This window comes from Trichosurus vulpecula, chromosome 3, assembly GCF_011100635.1.
Source record: "Trichosurus vulpecula isolate mTriVul1 chromosome 3, mTriVul1.pri, whole genome shotgun sequence".
NCBI lineage: Eukaryota > Metazoa > Chordata > Mammalia > Diprotodontia > Phalangeridae > Trichosurus > Trichosurus vulpecula.
The window spans coordinates 155,871,045-155,898,050 of record NC_050575.1 but is presented as its reverse complement, the minus strand read 5'-3'; the positions used below and the strand labels follow the sequence as shown (position 1 = coordinate 155,898,050).

The following is a 27,006-nucleotide window of genomic DNA, read 5'->3' as shown; positions in this document are numbered from 1 at the left end:
AGAAAATAGATGTATAAGTTAATACTTAATGATGTTTTTCCTGATAACCTTATTTTCAGTAGTATCATTCATGACTCCATTCTTTAGGAATCTGTGCCTTGAGTACCATTTCAGTTTCTTCACATTTGAACATCATGGACCAAAATGTTAAGGCCCAAATTCTTTAACTGATTATAAAGGTAGATCATTGTAGAATTGTTGATAAAAATGTTTTTCATTTTATTCACTATATGCAAATGCCATTCATAAATTCTTAGGATGATGTGGGTCGTTGGGTGTCATGTCGTGCCTCTGTGGCCTTCCTCTGCCTACATAAGGCAATCCTAGTGATCTTTTACAGTCTTTTTCCATGACATAAGTGAGTTTGTTTTCTAAGCTGCCCTTGGCTGCCAGATCTCTCAGTTTGACAAAGAGCATAGATTTAGAGCCAGAAGGGATCTTGGGGATCATTAAGTCCAAGACCTTCATTTTACAAGGTGAAGAAACAGGTTCAGAAAAGGTTGAGTTAGGTTTTTGCTAGACATGATAATGTCCAGTATTAATATTTTTTCCATTTCCAAATATAATTTCAATGTGATTATTGTTTTTCATCATGAGTGTCTTCTTTGAATAGATCATGTTGGAGCTGTTTCAGTTCATAGCCTTTACTTGTTCTAATTTGATGTTGATTTTGGCCTTTGCTCTGCTAGTCTATATTCGGACTTAAGCGCAGCAGATTCTGTTGTGACTCCCCACATTAGTAACCATTCGTTCCTGTTTAAGATATAATTAATTTCATTTTTGCTGAAGTTCATTTTAAATGAACTTAAGTCAGTTTCATTCATCTCAGGTTTAGCACTTAAACTAGATTGTGAGAGCTAGATGTTAGAGGATGTGGAAAGAGAAGCAGCTATGGGAATTTAGATAGGGACAGTCACTGGATTTTTTCACTCTTATAGGGTCACTTTTCTGCAACATGACTCCCTTGGAAGTTTCTCATTCTGTCAAGGGACTTGGTGGATTCTTTTTGAAAACTCCATCCGCTGAAATTAAGGACCCAGTCCTTGGTTCTGTCTTCAGTGGAAGTAAATTACTGTCTTCTGTAGAATGTTTTGCTAAGTCAAGTTTTTTTTTTTAACCTTTTTCCTCCCAGGCTAATTCTGTTTCTCATTGTCATAGGTCTCATTTTGGTCATTTTTATCTATACCCTGTACCCAGTTTTTCTGAGGTAGGGAGAGAGAGGGTTTTCCTATTCCCTCCTAAAATCATACCACTTTAAACAATAAAGTAAAAAATAAAAGTGCCTTGAGATGAACATGGTGTTTATATGGAGAGGGAGGGGATTTGCATGTCTTTATGTTTGCCTAGTGATAAGTTCATTGGCACTAGCACATCTATACCATGTAGGAGGGAGCCTGCCTAGAATATGTTCTTGTTCGAAGCCATTTGAACCAAGGTCTTTGGGATTCAGCTGTGCTCACGTGTACCATTTTACCTTGAGTCAATGAAAGCTACGTAGGGAGTTTGACCTTACCCATTTTCTCTGTGGTTTGGCTTTGAATTGGAAATGTCAACTGAGCAGAAGGAAACATCAGAGTAAATGGGATGAACTTCTGAGTTAACACCAAAAGACCATGGCCTAAACTGAAGAAGTAGGGTATCAAAGGAAGACTATAGACCCACCAACAGAACCTTTTCTTCCATTAGGAAGTGAGTCCAAAACATTGCTTCATTTATTCTATCTGAATTGTAAGATTCTTCACGATTTGCTCCCACTCTCTAATCAATACTTCCCACTATTCTTCGATAAAAAGTCTATTGCAGTTAATAATACATATTGTTCTTTGCTTGTTTTGTGTGTGTGTGTGTGCCACCTAGAGTGTAAGCTCCTTCAGAACCAATGACTCCTGCTTTTGTGCCTCCTTACTACCCATCAGAGGAGGAGGAGGTTCTCTGAACTTTTCCTACCTTAGTGCTTTTGTTTGCCCTGCTTGTTGGGCCTGGTACCCATCCAATCCCTAGCCTTCCTTCAAGGCCCAGCACAAGTGTCTTCTGATTCCTGTAGCCACAGAGGATCTGTCTCGTTTACCCCACTGTAATATTACACTTTTACCCTCTACCTCATGCTGTAGTTTGCAGGCTTATAAGACTGACACCTGGATGAGACCTTAGAGATCTTCTTGTCCAACTATGCCTCCTCCTCCCAGACCCACCCCCATTTTATAGAGGAGAAAGGAGACTAAAGAAATGGAAGTGATTTGCCCAAGGCTGCAAAGTTAGTAAAGAGCAGACATGGAATCAAAATCCAAGTCTTCTGATCCCAAATCCATTATACCAGTTGTACGTCCACATCTGTGGCTTACAAAATCTCAGCTTCGTGAGGACAGAGGATTATATTCTGAACTGCACTTAATATAAGACTGCACTTAGTACGCAGAATACGCTGAAAGAATTTGCTGAAGTGATGGAATAGGCAATGAATATTTGCTGACTTATTTTTTCCAGGGTATATAGATGAGCTTATTATTGTTATTGACAAATAAGAGCAAGGGCCTAAAGCCAGAAAAAGGGATTCTATAGGCTCTATTACAGGGCTGTCCAAAGTGCAATTCATGCCTGCCTACAAGCATAGAAATTTATATAAATGCTTTAGTAAATGAAGCCGAGCTACCATAGAGCTCTCACTAAAATGGCAAATCAAAATATATTGTCTATTGTTTCAATAAAAACCTAAGGTTGGACAGCTCTGCTCTATTATATGTCCTCTCCATCTGATATTCTCTTAGACTTTCTCATTTTAAAACCAGGAAGGGGAAATCTTTGATTTTTTGGCAAGATCAATTATGCAGTTAGGGGTAGAATCCTGTGAAGGTGTGGCTTATATTCCGCCAATCAGAGTACCTCCCAGACTACATATGGGTCTCAGTCCTACCCCCTCAAACTAGCATTTTCCGAAGGATTCCACCTTTCCAGGGGGTGAATTAGCTTGGAGAAGGGGAGTGACCAGTTCTTACCAGTATCAAGGAGCAAGAGGCTTCAAGAACTCAGATATGGCTTGGACCACATCAGCTACATAATCCTTGAAGGTGGCTTCCTAGTCATCTTTGCTACTAATTAGAAGGAAACTTCTTGCTGCTAAACTGCCTCTTTGACAAAGACATCCAAAAGAGCGAAGATTCTTCAATACGTTTTGGTGTAGCCAGAGCACTGGATTCATAAAACTTGGATTCACATGCTGACTCACACCTTAATAGCTCTTTAGCTCTGGACATATTACCTAACCAATTTGAATCTCAGTTTCTTCATTTTTAAAATGGAGAGAATGCTTGCACTCCTCACCTCAGGTGTGTCATAAGGAAACATCTTAAAGTACATCGTAAATGTGACTTGTCATGTGGTCTAGATGAACCACTGAAGGGATCTCACTCTTAGCAGTCAGTGGCCCAGGGGTCACAGGTTTGTAACCAGAGTTTGCTTTCTATGGCCCCAGTCACCAACCTTGATACAGTGATGGCAGAGCTTCAGAACAAGGCAGCTGAGCTGTGATGATCATCTTTCTATCTTGGTTAGAGATTCCTCAGACCTGCTTCCTTTGCCAGCAGGCAAAGTTAGTAATAGGATCTTCTCACAGATTCATTAGGAGCACTTTCTTAGGCTGGTGGTACAGGTGGGGGTAGAGGTAGCATGAGGGTAATGGTTGGGTCTGAGAGAAACTGAGTTTTGCTTTATCAGGAGACCAAAGGTCATCTGCCCCCTCTTTTCCTACAATCCTAATTCATCCAGAAAGAAATCCGTGGAGTGGAACGAGATTGAGGAAAGGGAAATACTGACATCTATAAAGTGCTTAAAAGTTTGCAAAATGTTACTTGTATTTCATTTAAACCTTTGTGACAAGCCTGTAAGATAAGTTCTACAGCTATTACTGGTGCCCATTTTTACATATAAGAAAAGCGAGACTAGAAAAGGTTAAGAGCTCAGCATCACACAGTGTCAGAGACAAGACGTGAACTCATTTCTTCCTGGTTCCACATCCAGGACTCTACCCATTATTAAACCACACTGGGTATGGTGGGATTTTCCTGTTGTATCAAGGTTCTTGTGCTAGGGCATTAAAAGAAAACTTGGAAGATGACCACATGCTTTTAATCCACAGTTGACCAAGGACCAAGTTCATGAGACCCAGAGAAAAGTATTGGGAGCATCTTTGAGGCCTAATTCATCCTGACTGTGTTTGTTTATTGTCTCCCCCATTTAAATGTGAGATTCTTGGGGGAAGAGACTTTTTGACTTTTGTTTCATCCTCAGGGCTTAGTGAAGTTCTTGGTAAATAGTAGGTGCTTAATAAATGCTTGTTTGACTGACTGATTGCTCCCAGATCCAGCAGGAGAGAACAAGTTATCTTCTACCTTCCTTGAATAAAAGAAACCCAAACCAAATGATCATAGTCTCAAGAATACAGACAAACATTCTCTTTATTGAGCTACACATGAATTTTCCATTAGTCAGAGAAATAGACTGGCAGTGTGTAAGATAATCACAGAAACCTCACTGATTGGGAATAGAAAGGCTTAGAAAGACCCATGGGCTTTTTTTTCTTTTTTTTTTCCTTTTTTTTTAAAGTTTGTGTGTGTGTGTGTGTTTTTGTTTTGGTTGCTTCCTCTTTATTTGAAATGTCTGTGACTGGTTCTGTCGCAAAAGTTGTCTTAAAAGTGAAATTGTGAAGAGGTCTAGGGGTTTGGTTACTAATCAAAGTAGAAATGACAAAGGACATGAAAATGGTGGCTTTGATGTAAACACTACATTCGATTTTTTTTTTAATTTGTGTGTAGGATTTTTTTTTTTCTGTTTTGTGGTGTTTTAAAATTTTTTTGTGTTTTTAATTTTTGTTCTGTTTCTGCAGCACAAACATCTCCACATGAGAGAGAAAACACAATCCACTAAAACAAAGGAGGAAGAAGGAAGAACAGCACAAAAGAAAAGCATTCACTAGAAAGGTTAAGAACTTAAAAAAAATTTAAAAATAAAAAAAAATGAAACCCCAAGATCCCCTAAAGAGCTTAGAAGCCTGTCTTGGCTTGTGATACACAGTATTTGTCAGGACAAAATAAAAGTCCAGATAAGAAAATAAAAAAAATATGGGAGGAAAATAGGGAGAGAAAATATAAACATAGGTACTTGTTGGCAGCTACCAGCCATGAGCGCTGTGCTTTTTCTATACAAACCTGCAGGGTGAAAGACAGACAGGCATCTATCTGCCTTGGGAATGGGACCTGGAGATCAGTCATGCCCCAGAGGTGGTGGGGGCGGGGGTGAGGGTGGGGTGAGGTGGGGAATGGAGGAGGGAGGGGAGGTGAGCGCTGCCTGACTGCCAGTGGTCTGCAGGGATTTCATTCACTCTAGCCGAGCCAAGGCCTGTGAGGCTCTGGGAACTCACCCCAAAGTGCAGCTCCAACGCCCCAGTGAAAATGTCAAGCTGAGGCTGGCAGCTGCTGCTGCTGCACCCTCTCTACCCAGGCTGGGTAGTGGGCAGTGTGTAAATTCTATAAAGTAATGGGGACCATATGGAGGGTGAGGGTGGAGGTTGAAAGGGAAGATGATTTGTCCTTTCTTAGCTACAAAAGCACATGAGAAATGTTGCGGGTGGGGGGGGGGCCCTTTTTTGTTTTGTTTTCGTTGGGCTTCTAAATGTAAAGACTCAGCTAAAACCAAATGCTACGGCATTCTACAGAGACACACAGCCATCCTTCTGGGCTCAGTACATTACACATGGACTTGAGAAAGAAAGGCCGTTTCTTACAAAGGCCAAAAGGTCATGCTACCAGTGGATCAATGCCAACAGGACAGAGAATCCGTGAAGCATTCTGTAGAGAGAGAGAGACAAGGGGGTCCAGTCTGACCGTTTTCTTTCTTTCTTAAGAAACAACAACAACAAAGCAATGTTTGTACAACTTCTTAGCATAGGGTGGCAGCCAGGGATTGGGAAGAGGGGAGGACATCCCTGTCTGAAGCTGAGGGAGTTAGGGCTGAGGGGGAAGCGGGAGAACAGATGAGATGGGACAGATAGCACTGCAATTTGTAGAGTACCCTCTCACAGAATTTGAAAATGAGGCTAGGGTGGGGGCTGCAGCAAGGAAGGAACCACCAAACCTCAGTTTCCTTTCTGTCCTTACTCGATAAGAACCCACGTTGAGATTGGCCTTGAGAGGGCACCCTGTTTCCACCAGCAAAGCCCTCACCCCACCCTGGGTCTCTTTCTTGCCAAAGGCCTCCTTTCAATTGGGTTTCTGCTTGATTTTTTTCAGGAACATTTGAGCACCTCTATTGGATGCTCCCTTCCCATTTCTGGTGTCAAAAAGCAAACACCATCTGCCCCTTCCTCTGCTGTTAATTGGGAAGGAAATAGCATTCCATGAATGAAGAGCTGGCTGGGGACTATGGATAGCTCAGGAAAACCATCCTGCCAGATCCTCTTAAAAATAAATAAATAAATAATTGTCCTACTAGGATTTTTTTTTGGTTTGGGGGGAGGGAGTGAGGAGGGGGGGGGGGGCGGGAAATGTATAGTGTTTCTTTCACAGGCTTTAGAAAACACAAGAGTTGAACCCAACTGACTCAGCTTCTGCCCCACGAATGGGGAATATACAACAGTTCACTTTTTCCTTCTTCCCCTCAAAAGTAAACTATTTTTTTAAAATCACATTACTTTAAGAGGGGCCCATTGAAACTGGTAGGACAGATTCCAAAAACCTTCACTGAGAGTTGAGAAGATTAGCATTTTTTTGCTCCCTTTTTTCTCTTTTGTGTGTGTCATCCCATTTTGTCAAATCCCCCCCTAGGGAAGGTCTTGATGAGCTATCACAAGGTAGTCAGTTCTGTCCGCAGTTCTTTCTAAGACAAACTAAAAAGATTTTATATATATGTTTATATATATATAATTTTCTGTTATGCCTTTTTAAATTTTATTTACCAACTTGCATTTGTTAGTGGTTGTGTCGTGTGTGTGTGTGTGTGTGTGTGTGTGTGTGTGTGTGTGAAGATTTTCTGTGAATGTTGGAATCATTACCAAATAAGTTGCTACACAGGACAAGAGGTCAGTATAAGCCGCATCCCCGGAGATTGTTGGCAATGATGATGTCGGTGACGGCATCGAATACCACCTGGATGTTATTCGTGTCTGTGGCACAAGTCATGTGACAGTAAATTTCTTTGTTGGGTGAGCGGTTTTTGCTTTCAAATTGTGCTTGGATATAGGCGGCTGCGTCTTCATAGGTGTTAGGGCCTGCAGGAAAACAAGGCAGAGAAGAGATAGAGAGAGTCTTAGGTTCAAGGCTGATGGAAGAAAGGAGCAGATGTTATGTCGATGGACCGGAAGGGAGAGAAGCCAAGAGCCAAGGGAAGAACGATGAGTCATGGGGATCTGGGGATCCATTGGTCCTTCAACCACAACAATGATGGGAGAAGGGAGTGGGGGGGGAGGGCACAACATTTTAACCTTGAGTACTTTAAAGTGTCTCCACATCCTTCTTGATCCTCACAACAGCCCTGGAAGGAAAATCCTGAAGATAGCCCTGTCTTCCAGAGGAGGAAACTAAGACTTGGAAAGGTTAAAGGACTTGCCCAAGGTCACACAGTTGATTAGTGGCTGAGTTGGGAGTCGAATGCAGTTCTCCTGCCTCCAATCCAAAGCTCATTTTATAAAAATGTAAGTGCTCTGCATGTGTAGCACCTTTCATTTTCCATTTTCCCTGCTCAAAAAGTATTAATAGATTTCCATCTCTTAGGTCCAAATTCTTTAACTTGGCATTCTAATCTCTCCACAAGTTGTCCCTAATACACATTAACAGTCTCACCTCCCACACATACTCTCCTTTCCTGCCATATTGGACTGACTATTCCTCGTTTGCTAAATGGGCTCCATCCTTTTATGCCTCTGTTTTTTTTTTTACTCATGTTGATCCCCTTTTATTTATTTATTTTTTGGAGGGGAAGGGAGAAGACAGGGCAATTGGGGTTAAGCGACTTGCCCAAGGTCACACAGCTAGTAAGTGTCTCAAGTGTCTGAGGCCAGATCTGAACTCAGGGCCTCCTGACTCCAGGGCCGGTGCTCTACTCACTGTACCACCTAGCTGCCCCAATCATGGTGATTTCTTGCTCTTGGAATTCTCTGTTTCCTCTCTACTTATCAAAATCCCACCTGTCCTTCAAGGCCTAGCTCAGGCCACCTCTTTCAAGAAGCCCTCACTGGTTCTCCTAGTAAGACATTATTTTTCCTTCTAAAAGTCTGTACTTGCCCTTGGTGCTTATATAGTCTGCCTTGTATTATAGTTCTGTATATACTTGTCTTATCTCCCCTACTAGGCCATGTGTTCCTTGAAGGCAAGGGCTGTCTTAATCACTTCTCCAGCCCTATCATTCTAGCACAGGGCTCTGCCTGAATACCAGGAGCTCAAAGTGTCAATTTTCCCTCCAGTACCTCATTTGCTCCTCATAGCAACCTCATGAGGTTAATAGGGCAGGTATTACTATCCCACTTTACAGAAGAAACTTGGCTTCAGGAGAGGTAAAGTGATTTGTCTCCAAGGTTACACACAAGTAATTTTTGTATATCACCAGGGCTAGAACCAGGACCCTTGACTCGCCTTCTAAGGCTCTTTCTACATCATCACTGTCTTATTCAAACATCCTTCTTTGCCAGCTGTTAAGATAACCATGCAAGCTTCATAGAAACAGAGAGAATGGAGGCTGGCACAGACAACCTAACACTAATATCTATCTCAGGCTATTTGAATCCTAGAACAGGGTTGGCCAACCCATGTCAATCATGAGTAGGCCTAAGAGTGATTCTTTTCCTTCTGTTTTCTCAGTATCTGTCCATCTCTGATATTGCTTCTATACCAGAGGCTTCTTCTAATGAGAAACCACACTACCAACTACCATCAGGATGGTGATGCAATTCCAGACAAGTTTGTTACCCAAGGTGATCTATAGGGCCCTGTGTAGTGTTAGTGTCTCCCAGTGGGTACCACTAATTGACTTGGGGATTTTTGTGGCTCACTTGGACTCTTAAGAGTTGTTTATAATGGCAATGGTTCATGGATGGTAGCATGGACCTCCTGTATGCCAAGGGTATTATAGTAGACTACTGGAAAAGTATTGGGGTGAATGGTCACATTTCTCAGGGCACCAGGTGAGCCCTGCCCCTGTTTTATTTTTAACTAGCATCAAGATGTCCCTGTTTGCCACAACATCATCACCTATGCAAACACCATCCTAGAAGCAATTCTTAGTTACAAAATCTGAGGGTGGATACCACAAAAGATAGGCTGTATCTTGCTTGTAACAAGTGCTTGAAATGTTTATTGGATTGCAGAAGTTGGGATGGAAAGGTTGAAGTTGGTGCTATTATGTGGAAGCATGAAGAAGTCAGTTAATCCCTTATTATGCCTTTATAATGCACCAAGCACTGTGCTAGGCACTGGAGGAGGAAGAATGATACTGGAAAATCTGGCCTCTTTTTCATTACTTCTCCCTTGGATTTCAGATGTTGAGAGAGGTGTGCTAGGCAGGTAAGGACTTCTTTTGGTCCAGCTCAAGCATTGCATTCTCTGTAAAGCTTGGCCAGAATCATCTATCTCACCATGATCTCTCCATTCCTCTAAAGTCCCCAGCATTTACAGGGTCTATACCACACTCTCATACCCCTGCTCAAAAAGGCTGGTTCTCTAGTTTCTTCTGTATTATGTATGTATTAGTCTCCAGCTAGACTATATACTCCTCAGGAACACGTCATCTTCTTCGGGAAGCTCAGGGCCACAACCACCTAAGGGAGATGATTGATTATTTCTCCCTGCCTGTAAAGGCTTGGAGGTTTCTTCAGCTTCTGGGAATCCATTCTGGTGTCAGTCATATTTACAGTGAAGACAAGCAGAGAAAAGAAGAATGAGTTGGAGATGGAGAGGCCTTAGAAAAGTGAACAGAGTTGGGTTTGATATGGGAATGAGACTTTTGAGGAAGGAGGGGAGAGAAAAGAGAGGTGAATCTGGTGGCTAAGAAGGTTCATCTATAAACTTATGAGAATAACTATATATACACACACACACACACACACATAACTAAGGGAGGGTGTGAGAAGCAGGATTAAAATAAGAAAGGAGTTACAGCTAATGTGCTCTATCCTGGTTCAATTGTAAGGGAGTATGAATGAGCCTGTACTTGGAACATCCCTTCAAACATGAGGGACAGAACTCATCTGGGGAGTCTTTCCCAAACTCCGACATCTATACATGGATACTCCCTCAGGTTCTCTAAGTGCCCCCATCAGACCAGGGTCTCCCTTCCTAGGTAGCATTCTTCACCGTTCTCATTGGCAGATTTACCATCTGTCTCCTCTGGCTTCCTGGCCCCAGGAACCAAACCAGTTTCACTGCGATACCTACCTGTGTATTCAGGGAAGCAGATGGTCAAGGGTGACTTCTTGATCTTCTCAGCAAATAGATCTTTCTTGTTGAGGAAGAGAATGATGGAGGTATCAATGAAGAACTTGTTGTTACAGATGGAGTCGAAGAGCATGAGAGACTCGTGCATGCGGTTCTGTCACCCGGAAGGGGGTTTGGTGAAAAGAAAGCAAGACAGAAAGCAACAGACAGACATAGGGGACAGGAGAAAAGAGAGAAGGAGAGAATTAGGTTTGAGAGAGAAGGCTTTCGACATAACAGCTCAACAACTCAGCTACTATACAAATCCTTGGGACCACAGAAGCAACAGGTCCTCAAGCGTGCATCTGATGAGGCTGAACCTGGCTGCTTAGATCAAACCTTGTAAACCCACCAGAACCGTAGCCCTTGGCATTTGCATAACACTTTCAAATTCCAGGATGCCTTCCAGTCATTACGATCTTTCATTTGCCTCATAGGACAACTTTGTGAGATAGACGGTGCCAGGATTATCATTCTCAAGTGACAGATGAGGAAACTGAGGTCTGAAGATTCTTAGCACCTGAGCAGTGACTTAGACCTCAGATCCAACCCAGAGCTTTTTACACCACGCCATGTTTCTCTCAGGGGAAAAAACATGGGACTTTTCTGACTGCAGGAGTTGCTTCTGATTCTGATAATAATAACTGTTAACAATAGTAGCTGACATTTCTATAGTGCCTTATGGTTTACACAGAGCTTTACATATACTGTTTCATTTGAACCTTAGATTAGCACTGCCCTTTCTGAACCCAATAAATATCTCTTAGGAAGATAGAATTACTGAGCTGGAAGAGTCCTTAAGAATCATTGTCATCTAGCCCAACCCCCACTCAAAAATATCTTTCACATCTGCCCCTTTTTAAAATCCACACAGTCAATCAACAAACATTTATTAAGCACCTGCTATGTGCCAGGCACTATACTAAGTGCTGGGGATACAAAAGCAAAAACTAATCCCAGCTCTCAAGGTGTTCACAGTCTAATGAGGAAGACAATACACAACTATGTAACAGATATACAGGATAAATAGGAGATAATAAACAGGAAAGGCACTAGAATTGAGGGGGATCTGGAAAAGCTTTCTTGTAGGAGGTGGGATTTTAGCTGAGGCTTGAAGGAAGCCAGGATTTGGAGATGAGGAGGGAGAGCATTCCAGGTGTGGGAAATAGCCAGAGAGGACATCTGGTGTCAGGAGATGGAGTGTCCAGTGGGAAAAAGAGCAAGCAGGTCAGTGTCATTGAACTTTGGAGGTACACATGGGTGTGACTAATGTGTAAGAAGGCTGGAAAGGTGGGAGGGGTCCAGGTTGTGGCCTTGACCCCCAAACAGGAGCTCCTTACCTTTTCATAATAAGAATAGCTGACTGGCAGAATGCCTCAAGTTTTGCAAAGCTCTTTATAGACATTATTCTCATAGGGTTCTCACAGCAATCCCTCAAAGCAAGCTCTATTGTCATCCCCATTTTCCAGATAAGGAAATGCAGGCCAGGTAATTTACACAGGCATATGACTAGTAAGTGCCAGAGGTGAGACCTGAACCCAGGTCTCTTCCAACTCCAGTGATAGAGAGGTCTTGCCGCTGTATCACTCTGCCTAGCCTAGCCGATGGACCAACGAAGCATTTATGGAATGTTTGCTATGTACCAGGCACTGCGATAAACACTGGGGATTCAAAGGTAAAATTGAAACAGCCTCTGCCCTCAGGGAGCTTCTATTTATATGTAGTATAGCATAAATGATGTGTGTGTGTTTATGTATTCAGAGTCTTAAATGATATTGTGGAGTGATAAACAGATTTTAAAAGAAAAATTTGGGGCCGGTCCTGTCATTTAATTGACTTGGGTAGCTGGGAGGTGTTTCCTCTGCTTCTGCCAGTCTAGATTAGCACATATAATTTAGCTTTCTGAGCCACTAAGAGCTTAAGTGATTTGCCCATGGTCACACTGCAAGTCTGTCAGAGGTAAGACTTGAAGTTGGGTCTTCCTAACCCTAAGGCCTGCTCTCTATCCCCTCCATCACATTTATGTGAATCATAATTGTTTCCTTCTAATTCAATCTTTGGTGGCAGAGTCACCAACCCAACTTCAGCCACGAGGTGAAGCTTGCAAGGCTGGGAGGTTCATATATTGTTACACCACTGGGGGTGTTATTCTTGAATATGTACATGTTGTGGCTCATTGCCTATTTGCAAGCTACAGGAAAATGGTGGTGCAATGGACAAGGCTACAGGGCGTGAAGGCAAAAGTCCTGCCCTGCACAGCTGTGTGACCCTGTGTGAGTCACTTAACCTCTGTCTGCCTCAGTTTTCTCATCGATAAAATGAGAACAATAATGGCCCCTACCTCCCTGGGTGGTTGTGGGGATCAATGCGTTAACAAGTGCTTCACAAACCTTAAAGTGCTGGATAAATGTTAGTCACCAATTGGAGTTTTCTTTTTATTACCTCAGCAAACTGTGAGACTTAATTCTAGCATCTAGAAACATTTTCACACAAGTATTCGGAGGGGAAAATGTGATTTATGAACATTTTTAAATACGAAACTTCAAATGCTGCAAGGATGACATCCTCGAATACAAAATCCTCCTGAAGACATTGAAAAATATATCTGGTGGACCCTGATTAAAAAAAAGAATAAGAAGCCTTTCTAGCTAGAAGTTGTGATCCAGAAGCCCTTCATCCACTGCTGCCTCTGTACAGTCAGCACCATTCCGAAGAACTGCACGAGTAATAATAGAGCAGTAACTAGGGAAGGGCAATCAGCACTTTGCCCCTAGGTCCCAAATTTAGAGGCCCCTGAAAACATTTGTAGTTGTTCGGTAGCATGGAAATAACAGAGTTTAGCAAGCTCCCCTCTCCTCACCCATTTCATCCCACCATCACCATTTTGAGGCTTCTAGCCCCAGGCTTAAGCCGTGAAATGAATATAGGATTTGTGTAGCTTGTGGGACTGGAGGTTTAGCGCAAAGGTCAGGGCTGGAGATTTGGATTAGATTTAAATCAGTTAAAATGAGTTAAAACTCTTGAACAGCTTGGGGTCAAAAAAGGGGGTACCAAGTTCCTTATCTTCTCCCTGTCCCAGGGCAGCTTTGCCAATTAGCATGCACCAATAAGATGAAATATTCTGAATGAAAAGAAGCTTGATGGAACATAAAGACTTCAAATCCTGAGGAGGCCTGCATTCAAATCCTGGCTCTAAGACCCAGGACACCCCACCCTCCCAGTCCCAGCTCAGCCCCTTCATCTGCAAAATATAAATGAAAACAATAACTATCCACCACACAGGGCTGGGGAGAGAAAAGTGCTCAGCAAACCATAAAGAACTACATGCAACTGAGCCGCCATCATGGTTTGTTTAGGAAATGATACCAATGCAACGCCTGTCTAAGAACAATGCCTGAAAATCCATCCTGGCAGTAAGTTTCTGATTTACAAAGATGATCATACCACTTCCTCTACCTAAGTTCTTATTCTGATGCCTCATTGTGACATGGAGGTGACCCTGGATCTTCCTTTCAGTTCATTTAATGAATGTCTCCTCTAAGCAAGGTACTGGAGATACACAAAGACCAAACAAAGAAAGACAGAAGGAAAAAAAAAAGGAAAGAAAGAAAAGAAAAGAAAAAGACCCAGAGCTAACACTCTGTTGTGGCTATAGAGAGGGCGAGTGTGTGTACATACAGCTTAATTCAAAGAAGTAGGAGCAAGTAGGAGATTTGGGAGAGCCTTTGCATAGAAGATGGTAAAGGAAGCCTGCGACTCTGAAAGAGAAGGGAAGAGACAGTGCAGCCTTACAGGTGGTTGGGGGTGGGGGAGACAGCCAGGCCACAGACCCAGAAACTGGAGATAGCATGTCTAAATTTGAGAAATAGCTAACCAATTCATCTGGATAAAATTTAGAGTGTTTGAAGGGGGAGTAATAGCAAATCATCTATAATGGTAGGCTAGAGTCAAATTGAGCTGAGGAAAGCTTTAAATTCTAGGTGGAGGAATTTATAGTTTAATTTGGAGGCAGTAGGGAGCCATTGAAAATTTTCAAGTCACAACTGGCTCTAAAAGATTTTTACCAGTTGTTCCTTTGTTTGGCTAATTGTTTGCCCAAATAATCAGGGAAATGACATCACGTTGCCCACATCCTTATTGGCCAACACTAGCTTACAGAGAAACATATTAGGCTCTTAACTACCCCTGTACAGTCATTTCATTTGATACTCAGCATTATTGTAGAATCATTAACAAATGGTAGTCACCATTTACTCCATAGGCTAATTTAGAAAACTCATATCATCTTATTACCTGTCTAGAGTCAACCAGTAAATTGTACTCTTAGGTTTCCTGAAAGAGCACCTCAGTAATTTTCCTGAGCCCATTAATCTAATGGAGCCACTCCGTACATTAAAGACTCATTTGCTGATGGAACCCATCCAGGAAATGAGGCCTGAGGGCCACACCTTAGAAGGTGAAGTGTCTAATCAACTGGAACATTTTGCCAGGTTGCTTTGTCGCTTAAGTATGGAACACTGGACAAAATCAATATCTACCTTACAGAGGGCTAAAAAAATTTTAGGATCTGGGCTCTTTCCCCATCCCACAAAAAAGCCCCAATCCACGCATCTTGCTAAAGTGCTGCTCTAAACCACCCATGAAAACCATTCTGGAGACCCAAAGCTGGGGGACTGGTGTCTATTTCAGGCCTGCTCGATCTACTGGAGCTCAGGACAGGGACCTCACAAGGACAGATAGATAGGGAGAATTAATGAAGGAAGCAACCTCACCAAAGCCAGCCTCTCTCTTCACAACATTTAAGGCATCATGCCAGTGAGATTTGATGTTAAAAAGAGTCTAGTGCTTCTCCCCCAACCCTATTTCTACTGCACATTTGGATATCCCTACTCCAAAAGTCTTTCCTTTCTCCTGATTGGAGGGTACCAGCATGGGCTATCTTGAGTTTGAAATCCAAACTGCATCTCCCCTAAACCTCTGGATACCAGAGATGCATTTATGTTGCAGTCCTCTCCTTGCCTCTCCTCTGGGGACAGAGCAGAAGCCCTCCTTAAATTATGCTGAAGGCCCAGATTATTTTTTCCTTGTACTTAGACACTTGGGTTCTTATTTTGGGGGGTGGGGGTGGTCCAAAGTAGGGAGCAGGAGACAGCTGCAGTTTGAGGGAAATGGGGGCCACAGCAAGACCAACTGAAAGGCAGAGACAGAGAAGACAGACACAGGTCTAGCATTTTTTTGCACATGTAAATAGGCAGGTATAAATATAGACAAAACATATTTAAAAGCAAGATTTTGCAGTTATTGGTTTTCAAAGACACTCAATCATCTCATCCGTTAGTTTCTTGTTTAGTTATGGTCCAGCAGACATACACCTTTAGACCAACCCACCCAAACTCTAAGAGTTAGGCTAAAGACAAGCTAGGGAGGGCTTTTTGTCCCAAATGCATGGTTGTCTAAATAAGGATAGTAACAACCCCCCCCACTCCAATCACTAGGTAGAACATTTTGATTACAAAACAATTAACACTCCATTGTATTTCAGCATCCATTATTTCATTTAATCCTTACAACATCCCTGTGAGGCAGGTAGGATATATATATATACACATACATATATATATAAATATATACACACACATATATACACATATATACATGTATATATGTGTGTATATATTATATACATACATATGTACACACACACATATATATATGTGTGTGTATATATATATATATGTGTGTGTGTGTGTGTGTGTGTGTGTAAACAATGGTACTGCATGTAGTGGTGGGGAAGAGAAGATAGATTCCTTAAGGCTCTGCTAAGTAGGTCCTACCATGCTGGCAAGGCTCCAACAATTGGATGGAGGATGAACTATGTGACTGTCATCCCAGATGGAGAAGTCCATCCTCAGAAGACCAGCCACCAGCTGGAGAGGCCCATCCTCAGAAGACCAGCCACCAGCTGGAGAGGCCCATCCTCAGAAGACCAGCCACCAAGGCACCTTTTGACCAAGTCACAAGTGATACTACAGAGGTGTGGAGGGTATTATGATCTACATTGGTGGAAGAAGTGCCCACATTGATGAAATTGTAGCTTCTTGAAGTAAAAAGTTGACAGATGAAGAAACTGAGGCCCAAAGACACTAAATGGCTTGCTTAAGGTCACACAAATATTTGTTGAGCAGAATCAGGTTGACACCAGGTTTTGTCTTCTCAGCCAGTTTTCTTTTGACTATCCCACCACTGCCTCCAGGCTTGCTTGCTCCTGTATGAGGATTTGGCTAAATGACATATGTGAACCAGGCATCTCACCAGCAGGACCTTAGTAGATACTCTCCAGGGATCAGACTGTGTTGGAGGAGAGAAGGGGGATGTGGAAGGAGGGAGCACAAACACACATGATCACGCTAGGAAAGAGCTGGCACTTTATTAACATGTGGGAACTAATAAATACGTTACGGACAGCCAATAAATTATTACAGTAACTAAGGATTTATTAAACCAAGTAGTCACTCTTCTTACAAAATTACAGTTAATACAGGTTGGGTAGGGGTGCTGGTGGATAGGGCAAGACTGCACCCAAAGGAGAAGGCTTTGCCAAAGAGTGAAATAGGCACCAGATGGGAAACTCCATCAGCTGGGTGGGGTTTTGAGTTCCTGGTGGGAAGATGGGCTGTGTCCACTGACTGAGTGGGGAATGCCAGGGGTGGAAAAGCAAGTGGAAGAAGCCAAGGCAGGATGGCAGGGGACTATCCCTATGGCCACACTAGAACTGTTATTGCACTATGGAGCAGGGGAGAAGGGAAAATGTACCAAGGAAAGCTCAGATTGAGAGCAGATCTTCAAGGAAGAGAGCACTTGAGAGAAGAAGGGGGACAGGGAGAAGTTAGGAGAAAACTGTGCTGCTGGTCAGTAGAGTTGCCAGTATTCACTGAGAAGGAGAAAGACATTGGCTTAAGGCTGATCTTGGTGAGAGGGTAGGAGAGAACAGCTCCCTCTTAGAGGGAACCCTCTTCTGGCCACATTCTTTCCTTTTTCCATTGAGAGGCTAGGATTAATGTACAGAACAGGCCAAGTGAAAAGCTTAGAGCTTTGGAATAAAGAATGATTTTCTTCCCTTTTCCCTGCCTCTTCCTGGGTTTCAGGGCCCTTTGGTTGGTGCCTTTTGTGAGGTGGAAGCTGCTCTATGAGCTAGGAGCTATCCAGAGAAGAGACCTTTGTAGCAAGGAATCCCAAGTGTTGTTACTAAGTGGTCTCCTAATTTTTGTCTGGAGAAAGGGAGGCAAAGGCTGTATGCCAGGGAGCAACGGGAAACTTGGTTTCTAGATATCTACCAGTGCTAAGCATTTTTTCTCATCCACATCCTTTTTCAGTTGATCTTTCTAGGGTCTGATTTCCCTCAGACTACAACTTTGTCCTTTCCATTTTTGGATGGTCAACTCCTTCAAGTGCCTCAGCACAGAGACATGGTGGCTTGGGAACAGAACATGGTCACTGAAACGTCTGTTTTACACACTTAGGATCGACTCTGTCTCTGCAAGAATCCAAAGCAGTTCTACACCACTTCCCTACATCCTGAAACTTTGCACTTGGATTCTGGATTTCTTGTGTTGGCTCCTTGTCCTCCTGTGAGACCAGTGAGTGGCCTGGAGGATGCTTACTCCATGAAGAACCAGAGAAAAGCCAAGAAAGAGCAGGAAGGCTAGACCTCCAACTCTCTTTCTGCCTTCTGAAAAACACGAGGGGGCCTAGAATTATTTAGCCTGAAGGAAAGAAGACAGGAGTGACTTCATAATAATATTCATGGAAATGATGGGTTATTTCTGGAGCATGCTAAGCAATGTACCAGAACAGAATAAGAGGAGTGGACAGCAGGAAGGATGTGGGTTAGACAGAACTCCTTGAATGTACTTAGAGCCTATGGAATCACTAACCTTGGAAATCTCCAAAACCTACGTTGGATGACTTAGGAGCTGAACTTTGAGGATGCCAAGCGCTATATGGGACCACCTTGGGTGGCTATATCCTTGTTATAGGATTCTTCATTCTATTAATAGAAAATCTTAGACTTTATCAGGTCACCCAGCATGAATAAGGAGGTACCAGGGTCAAGGCTGGTACCTGATACCTTTCCTGAATTTTAGGGGACCTTCAAGCAGTTATGGGGTTCCCACTGACCTTCAGAGAGCCAGTAGCCCTCTCTTAGGTACACTGCCTAAATGGCTAGGGATAGGATAGGCAACAATAGTGGGGAGGAGAGAAGAAAGATGAGTCCATGTCCTGACTGAATGGGAACATCTAGCTTCTTGCCTAAGAAAGTCCAGTTAACAATCTCACACTGTGAAACATGACTGCCTACAGGCATGGGTGGATAAGGACATCAAAGAGAATTTTGCCAAAACTGAAAGCAGTCACAGGACAGACTTACAGGTGCAGGGTCAGGGGTGGTCTGAGGTCAGGAGTTTTGACCTTTGATTGGCATATTGAAGGGCAGGAAGAGGAGGTTGGAATGGCTCATCCCCTGGGGAGAAAGAGAAGAAAAGGCACCTGGGGCCTCCTCAGGGTCAGCTATAGTCAGCACTTGTTCTCTCTCAAGGCTTCTGACCTTTGTCCAGAAACCAGACTCCTCCAGTAAGGGATGTGCAGAGAGAAGGAAAGGACCTTGGTAGAGGTCACTGGGAGAGGTGGTGCTAATAAAAACCTTCACAAGCCACAGACCAATAGCATTCCTTAGCCCCCATCTCCCTTTTCCTGTCTTTCTAACTCTCACCTCCCAGCTCACAATGACTTACCTATTCTATTCCATCTGCCTGGCTAGACAATTACCCCAAGCTGGCTGATTTCTGTAGCTAGTTTGACTTTTATCGCCACTGCTGAAGTCCTAATGCTCAAAAGCCCTGAGATGAGAGGGGGACTAATGCCCCCAAGGAACTGGGCTTACCTCCAGACCCCCATTTCACAGCTTTGGGGAATCCCCTAATTTACCAAATAGCTCAGGTGTCGCACATTCAGCACTCTGGGCAGAAAACTAACCTCCTCTGGCTCCCACAGGCAATGTCTGGCTTGGAGCAATCTTGCCTGGAGGCATTGCCCAGGACAAGCTGATTTTAAAAGGGGTTGGTTTCACCTACTTTCCCACCTTGGTCATGGGTCAGAGAGTGAGGGGTAAGGGGTGAAATTGGACTGGTAAGACATTAGGATCTAATTTAGAAAGAAGCTTTAAAGATATTGATAAAGACATGGAAGTCCCCTTCCTCTTATGGCAACTGTGGACAAATCTCCAAATTCTTTCTAGGGGAGTGCTGGTAAATGTTTAACACCTGGCTCTCCAGAAGAAAAAAGTACTCACAACACACTTTTAATTTTAATCTGCATTATCAACATTTTCTCCAACACTTTCTTAAGTCTAGACAATCAACAAAATAATAAATTGAGCTCTGATATATATCTGCCAATTTCCAAGGTATAAATGTTCACTAAAATTTTAACAATTGGCTTTCTGGTATGAACTGGCTTTAGTACACCCCTGGCTTTCACTCTATTCTCTCACCTTTCCTATTTCAAAACAACAGTGCTCCAATCAAACATTCCTAAACAAAATCCAGATAGATGAACTGAAATTCCTGGGTCAGGGCACTTGATCAAAACCAACCAACACCAAGCCTTGAAGGTCATCTAATTCAACCTCTTTATCAGGTAAGAAAACAGACCCAGGGAGTCAAGCAACTTGACTGGGGCCCCATAGTTAGTATGTATTGATTTCTCAAAGGATCTATAGCTAGAAGGGATCTTTGTGGCCATGGAATCTAACCCCCTCTTCACTTTACAAATGAAGAAACTGAGGCCCAGAGAGGTTGTGACTTTCCCAGGGTTACACAGGTCTTAAATAAGCATCAGAGATGGGGTTTGACACAGGTCCTCTGACTCCAGATTCCGAACACCTTCAACTGGAGGTGCTCCTTCTCTTACACCATGTTAAGGGCCAAGCAGGTCAAGAAGATGGAGACCTACACGATGTCATAGGTCATAGGGTCATTGACTTAGAGGTGGAAGGGACATCAGGGATCATCTAGATTAACATCCTCATCTAACAAAGGGGAAAACTGAGCCCTCGAGAGGTTTAGTAAATTCCTGAGGAACACTACAAGCCAAGAATATGCTAGTAAATGTTTAACAATCAGCTCTCCAATTCAAAAAAATGTTTACAGGACACAATTTTAAGTTTGATCTGAATAACCAATGTTTTCTCCTTTGCTTTCTTAAATCTAGAGTGACAAATCAACACAAAAGTAAATCAAGCCCGGATTTCTAGCGTTTGCAGATTTCTGAAATGTGAATGCTCCCACTGAAAATTTAACAATGCTAGAGTACCTGGCTGCAGCATACTGTTGACTTCGAAGGTCTCCTTGACCAAAAAATAGTCCCTTTATCCTACTGGCCTGTGGAGGGCCTGAAATGCTATCATTAGAGTGTCGTTCCTTTGGTTAAGCAAGAATTGACCTCTCCAGGCTCCTTTTCTGAAAATCACCAATCTCCATGAGAGTGGGAACACCCTGGAACCATTCACCCTTTCAGGGAGCATGAGAGTGACAAAGGACAAGTCTTGCTTCTTATCATTCAGCCCTTAACCAGAGTCGGGGGTGGTGGTAGTCAATCTGTCACCGCCACGAATTTAGGAGGACTCCATGTGACTATCAGGTAATTACAGAGCCAGAGTCCTCTAAGGGAGGCATGGGCACAGAGCATAGGGTAATGCTGGCTCCTGGGGCTAGCTCCAGGCCCCTGAGACAAGCCCACATGGTGTTCTCTGGCTCTTGTGATTACGCTGATTTTGATGACAGAAACAACCAAGCACCACTGTCATTATTCCTCCCAGGCCAGAGTATGTAATTATACCGTCTGTGGTGAGGGGGGTAATTACTGAGTTATTAAGTGGGTGTTTGTGTCCTGGGAAACAAAGCCAGGCTATCTGACAGTCATTAGACACCTTTTTCTACCAGAGCTTGGGCTGGTTGGGCCCAGGGGGCAGTGAAGTAAAGGAGTGAGTCCTGGAAGTTATAATTGAATAAAATTAAAGATTCTGAAAAGGGAGCATGGATGGTAGGAAGGAGGGATAAAGGGCCACAGAGACCATCCAATCCAATCCAACCTCATTTTCCAAATGAGGAGCTAAGGTGCAGAGGAGGTGAGTACCATGCCTAAGGTCACACACAGAGACAAAGCCATGAGGTGTGGAGTCCAAACTAGTGCCCCTCACCCTGGAGCTAGAGCTCATTTCACTGCCTCCTAGGTCTCCACTGAGGGGCTTCAAATGTCCACAGGGGAAGGTGGGAAGAGCGGCAGCCCAGGAAGGTTGGGAGAACAACTGCCTAGAATGCCAGGAAAATTCATCATTTTGGGTCTAGAACAGTGATTTTATTGGTATTCCAGAGATGGGAACTTATCTGTAACTTAATCTTAGAGGGTTCTCATAGATTAAGTGGCTTACCCATGGTCACATAGCTGGTATGTGTCAGAGGTGAGACTCGAACCCAGGCTTCCTGACTCCAAGGCTGGCCCTCTATCTACCACACCCAACTGACACAAGGTCAAGGCTGAAAGGGGACTTAGGGATCCCTTTAGTTCAGCTTCCTCATTTTACTGATGAGGACACTGAAGCCAAGAGAAGGGGAGGGATCTGCCCAAGGCCGCACAGCAAGGCAGTGCTTGCCTTGGACTGGCCGAGAGCAGAAGCAGGTCTCTGTGCTGGATTCCCTGCTCTTTCTCCTAGGTCGTGCTGCTTCCCTCAGGGCTTTCACACACCTGGTGACCATTTTGGCAGACAATGGCATGGAGTAAGATGCTGAGTGAACTGGCTGTCGCTTTATCTTTTCCCACCTTCTCTTAAATGCCCCAAAGTTCTATTGTGGAGCCTTGCTCTGTATAGTAGCTATTAACATTAGATAGGTTTTTAGAAATGTCACTCAGATAATCAATGGACAAAAGGAGCAACACAACACTGATTGCTAGTGACAGAAGTATTGGGGCCTCTGGGGGGGGAGGGGAAAAAGGGGAGTAATTCCAGGTACCCAGTAAACAATTTCTTTATTGTCCTTTGTGCCTATTCACTGCATGGCCTATAGTGATTCAGATAACCACAACACAGGGGTGTAGAAGAGAGGGAAGAGGAGAACAATTGGGAAATAACTTCTATCAGCCAACAGGCCCACTGGCATTTTGGCACTGAGGTAGCTACCTGGAGACCCACAGTCACAACCTCTTGGTGGCTCCTCCTTTTACTATTTCCAAACCAGACCAGTAAGGCCATGGGACAGGCCAAAGGGCATCTCAGCAAATGCAGAGGAACTAGGAAAGAGCATTCCTGGTTCTCTGGGGGCTTTTTCTTGGACTGTTCCCCTTCAGAACTGAGTGCTTGAAATCATGTAAAGGGCAAAATCCAGGCTTTCAGTCCCTGGAAGAGAGGACGTGAGTGAAACATTTTCCCCAAAGGGCTATTACTTCTCAGTTGCTGATGGGCATATTTCTACAGCAGCAGGAAGATTGGAAATCATGGCACAAGGTTGTATTGTGACACAGCTGGACTGTATACAACACACAGCCACCAGTGGCAGCCACCCAGAAGGGGCAAACTCCAATCTCTAGGTCTTCTGGTTAAATGTCATCAGCTGGCCCCATAGGGCTCCACTGTGTCAGTGACACAGAATGTGGCCTAGAGAATATGGAAGATGCTTCCCTGGCCAAGAGTTGACTGCCAGTCCTGTCACCTATAGGGATACATTCACTGCCAGTGTTCTCTTCACTAACTTTTCTCCCAGACTTCTACTGAACCTACTCCCTGAGGTGTATCAGGATCAGAGGAAATTTCCAGCACCAGAAAGATGAGAAAGTTCCAAGACAGACCTAGTCTCACAGCCCCTAGATCCTGGTTCTTGACTACTTGGCTGAGTGAAAGAAGCTGTGGCATCCTGACCAAGTCTTTTCTTCAGGAGAGTTAGGTACTGGTGGATCCTTTCTAGGTACCTCTTAGGAATACCCTCTCAGCTCAGGCAGCTACTCTCCTCCTTCCAGGTGGAGGGATAATTCTGTAGGGATTGTGAACCCTGTATTCCCTCAATCCCCTTCCCTTCCCATCCCCTATTTAACAGAAGCCTGGAAAAATCGATTAATTCCTTGGTTTCCCACGACAACACTGGGTTGATGGAGGTGGTGTGTGATGCTCTCTCCATGCTTCCTGGGTGGCACAGGGAGGTCCACATGCTCCTATAGGAGTATAGTGCACCTATCCCTTGGAAGCCACTGCCAACAGCTGCCCAGAACACTTTTATGAATCACTATTTAAAGACAAATTCATTCCCCACCCCAGCGCCCCAAGATCCTATGAGCAACTTCTCCAGAAATAGGATGAGGGGAGAAAACAATCCCAGAGAAAAGCAGCTCCCTCTGGGCTTTAATAATATTACTAGAAAAATGGCCAGGGGACTTGGAGCTTCCAGTATAACCCCTTCTGGATCCTTTGCTTTTTCTAAGTGGACACTTCTTCTTTTCTCTTTCTTGCCTTCTCCCTTGATTCCCTCTTTCCTCAAATCTGCAACTTCTCCACTCTACTCCATGGCCCCTCCACAGACATAGCTGCTACAGACTGAGCTCTCAAGATGGGAGTCCATGGAACCTCCCAGGATCTCCTGCCATGGAAGGACAGAAGGGAGTAACAGTAGAGTCAGTAGAGCCCCAACATTTCACACAGGTTGTCTTGCCCCCTCCCCCATCATCTTCCCTTCCTTATTAAGGGTTGTTAATGTGGATGATTCTACCCAGAAGCAGAGGCAGGTTGGGGAACAGAAATCATTGGTGACTGGTCATGAGGACCAGTAGTGTAGGGGTGGTACCATCTTCCAGGGAGCAAATGTGCAAGAGCCTGAGGGTTTGGGGAGGAATCTAGACCATTTGTACTTGGTGGATGAGGAGGGGGAAGTGAGAGAGGGGAGGTATGACCCAAATGCCTGAACATTTTGCCTAATGGTCTGATGGGCTCCAGGAAGGTCACCCCATCCTGGGCTTTGGTGCCAATGCTGCCCCTGGGGAAGAGATATGAGCAAGAGCAGAATGATTGCTTCTGCTTTCTGTCAATATCCCTGACGAGTACTGACCCCTTCCTGTTTCAAACACAGGACCACCACTGATGCAGTTAGGATGAAACCCCCATCAAAGAGATACTTGCTTAGGCCTAGACCCTGTCCAAACTTGTAGCAAACTGAAGAAGACCCAGAAACCAAGAATAGTAGTCAAGGAACCTGTATCCTTCCAATATGAAGGTTCAAAGAGGCTGCCTTTACAATACACATTTCAATAGATTAAGCTAAGAAAAGTGAGTCTGGGAGGCAGATGAATGGATTCATTGTTTGTCCTCTTCTTGATCCCTCCCTATCCCACACTGTTCTGGCACCCTTGCCCTGCTACCAGTCACCACAAATCCTGGCTGCCATTCCTACATCTGAAAAACAAAGGCTTAGAGAGGAATTTGGACGTGACGTGCCTTGAAGGGGGTAACAGGGTTGGGATAGGAAGGAGTTTTCTCCTTCCATTCCCTTACCCCGCTCCCTCCATTCTTCCTTCTTTGTGAGGAAGAGTAATGTGAATGGTATAGACACTCTTCTTCCAAGGAGGGAAAGGGAAAGGGGACAGGGGAGGATGAACAGGGCTGGGGAGGTCTCAGGGATAGGTTGGGGGCCTAGGGGCTCAGTAGAGTCCACAGCCACGAAGGTTGTTGGCGATGATGACATCCGTCACAGCATCAAAAACAAATTGGATGTTATTGGTGTCAGTGGCACAAGTGATATGTGTATAGATCTCCTTGTTGGTTGACTTGTTCTTGTTCTCATACTGGGACTGGATGTAGGTCACAGCTTCAGTGAAGGAGTTGGGGCCTAGAAGAGAAAGAGAGACAGGATAAAGTCATGGTAACCATGGCATCCACTCAGAGACAACTACGAGTCCTACTATCATGTATTGTGTCAATGCCAGTGCATACAGACGGGTCATCTCCTAGAGAACTGGAGTCAGGTACGTGTCTCTCCTGGTTTAGTCAGATACTTTACAATGATGATAATGACGATAATAAAATCCCAGCCCTTGAACATTCCTTAAGGTGCCATCTCACTCATCCCTCTGTCTTCGGACAAGGCCATGCCTACTTCACACCAAAGAAATGAGACCTTCTTCTGTTTATAAACAGAACAGAACAGAACAGAAGATTCCATAATCACCTGGATGAAACCCATCTTATTACCTTTTTCCTGAACCTGCTCCTCCTTTTGAATTCATTGTTCCTGCCTGTGGAACCATTATTCAACTTGGCTTCCATATTTATAGCCTTGAGATTGTTCTCTCTGACTTTCCAATTCGATTCAATTCTACAGCCATGTATTAAAAACCTACTATGTGCAAGGTATTTGGGATATAAAGACAAAATGAAACCATCCCTGTCCTCAGGATGCTTACTTTCTACTGGGCGATACAACATGGGCATAGATGAGGAAATACAGAATAATTTCTGGTAGCGTGTGGCGAGAGGAGCATTAATAAAGGAGGAATCAGGAAAGGCCTTATTTGGGAGAATATGGCACCTAAGCTGCGCCCTGAAGGGATACCAAGAGGAGAGAGAGGTTGATCCCACTTCTGCAATGTCTCTTAAGTCTGCTATCTCCTCTCTATTCCCATTGCTACCAGCTTAGAACATGCCTTTGGGATGACCCACCTGCATTACTGGAATAGTCTCCCAGCACATCTTTCCCCTTTCTCCCCTTTCTCCTCCCTCCAATTCATCCTTCACAGGTTGTTGGACTAATCTTTGTGTGTAAATATGGTCATATCACTCACTTCTCTGCCCTGAAACCTTCACAGAACCACAGAATTTCAGAGTTCACAAGGGAACTCAGCCACTAAGTAGTCCAACCTATGCCAGAAAAAAAGAATTCCCTTCACAACACTGGTCATAAGTAAATGGTCTTTCAGCCTTTGCTTGGAAAATTCCAGGGAGGCAGAATCTACCACCTTCTGAGGTAGCCCATTCCATTTTTTAGTAGCCTACTGAATAAAACGTAAACTGCCTGGCATTCAAAGCCCTCCAAAATCTCCAAAATAGAAAGGTACTATCTCTCTGTTTTCTAGAGTCCTCTTCTATTATTTCATTCTATGCAATCTGCACCCCCGAGAAAGTAGACCGATTTTTGCCTTAGAAACAATACTTAACTCTTTCCTTCTTGCTATTCTTTGGAGTCAGGAACTCCTGAGGCCAAATCAATTCTTAGATACTGCCTAGCTGTGTGACCCTGGGCAAGTCACTTAACTTCTGTCTACCTCAGTCTTCTCATTTGTAAAATGGGAATAATATAATAGCATCTACCTCCCAGGGTTGTTGAGAGAATAAATAACATTTGTAAAGGACTTAGCACAGTGCCTTGCAAATAGTAAGGGCTACATAAATTATATAGCTATATAATAGCTATATAAGATATTACCTTGAATGTCTTCTTTTTTTCTTTCCTCCAAACCT

At 43.7% G+C, this 27,006-nt stretch overlaps 1 protein-coding gene across 2 annotated transcripts in view; it reads right to left on the bottom strand.

The window, feature by feature from the left end:
• Positions 1-4,418: 4,418 nt before the first annotated feature.
• Positions 4,419-27,006, bottom strand: part of GNAO1 (G protein subunit alpha o1) — a 252,292-nt gene continuing 229,704 nt past the window's right edge. Inside the window, exons 7-8 of one of the 2 annotated variants that reach the window (XM_036752427.1) lie at positions 10,416-10,569; positions 4,419-7,258 (exon numbers count right to left, since the gene is read on the bottom strand). In XM_036752427.1, the coding sequence (XP_036608322.1) occupies positions 7,071-7,258; positions 10,416-10,569 (342 nt within the window). In that variant the 3' untranslated portion in view covers positions 4,419-7,070. Of the gene's footprint in view, positions 7,259-10,415; positions 10,570-22,521; positions 25,379-27,006 lie in introns of those variants that run through there. The other variant, XM_036752428.1, reaches the window with a different exon arrangement.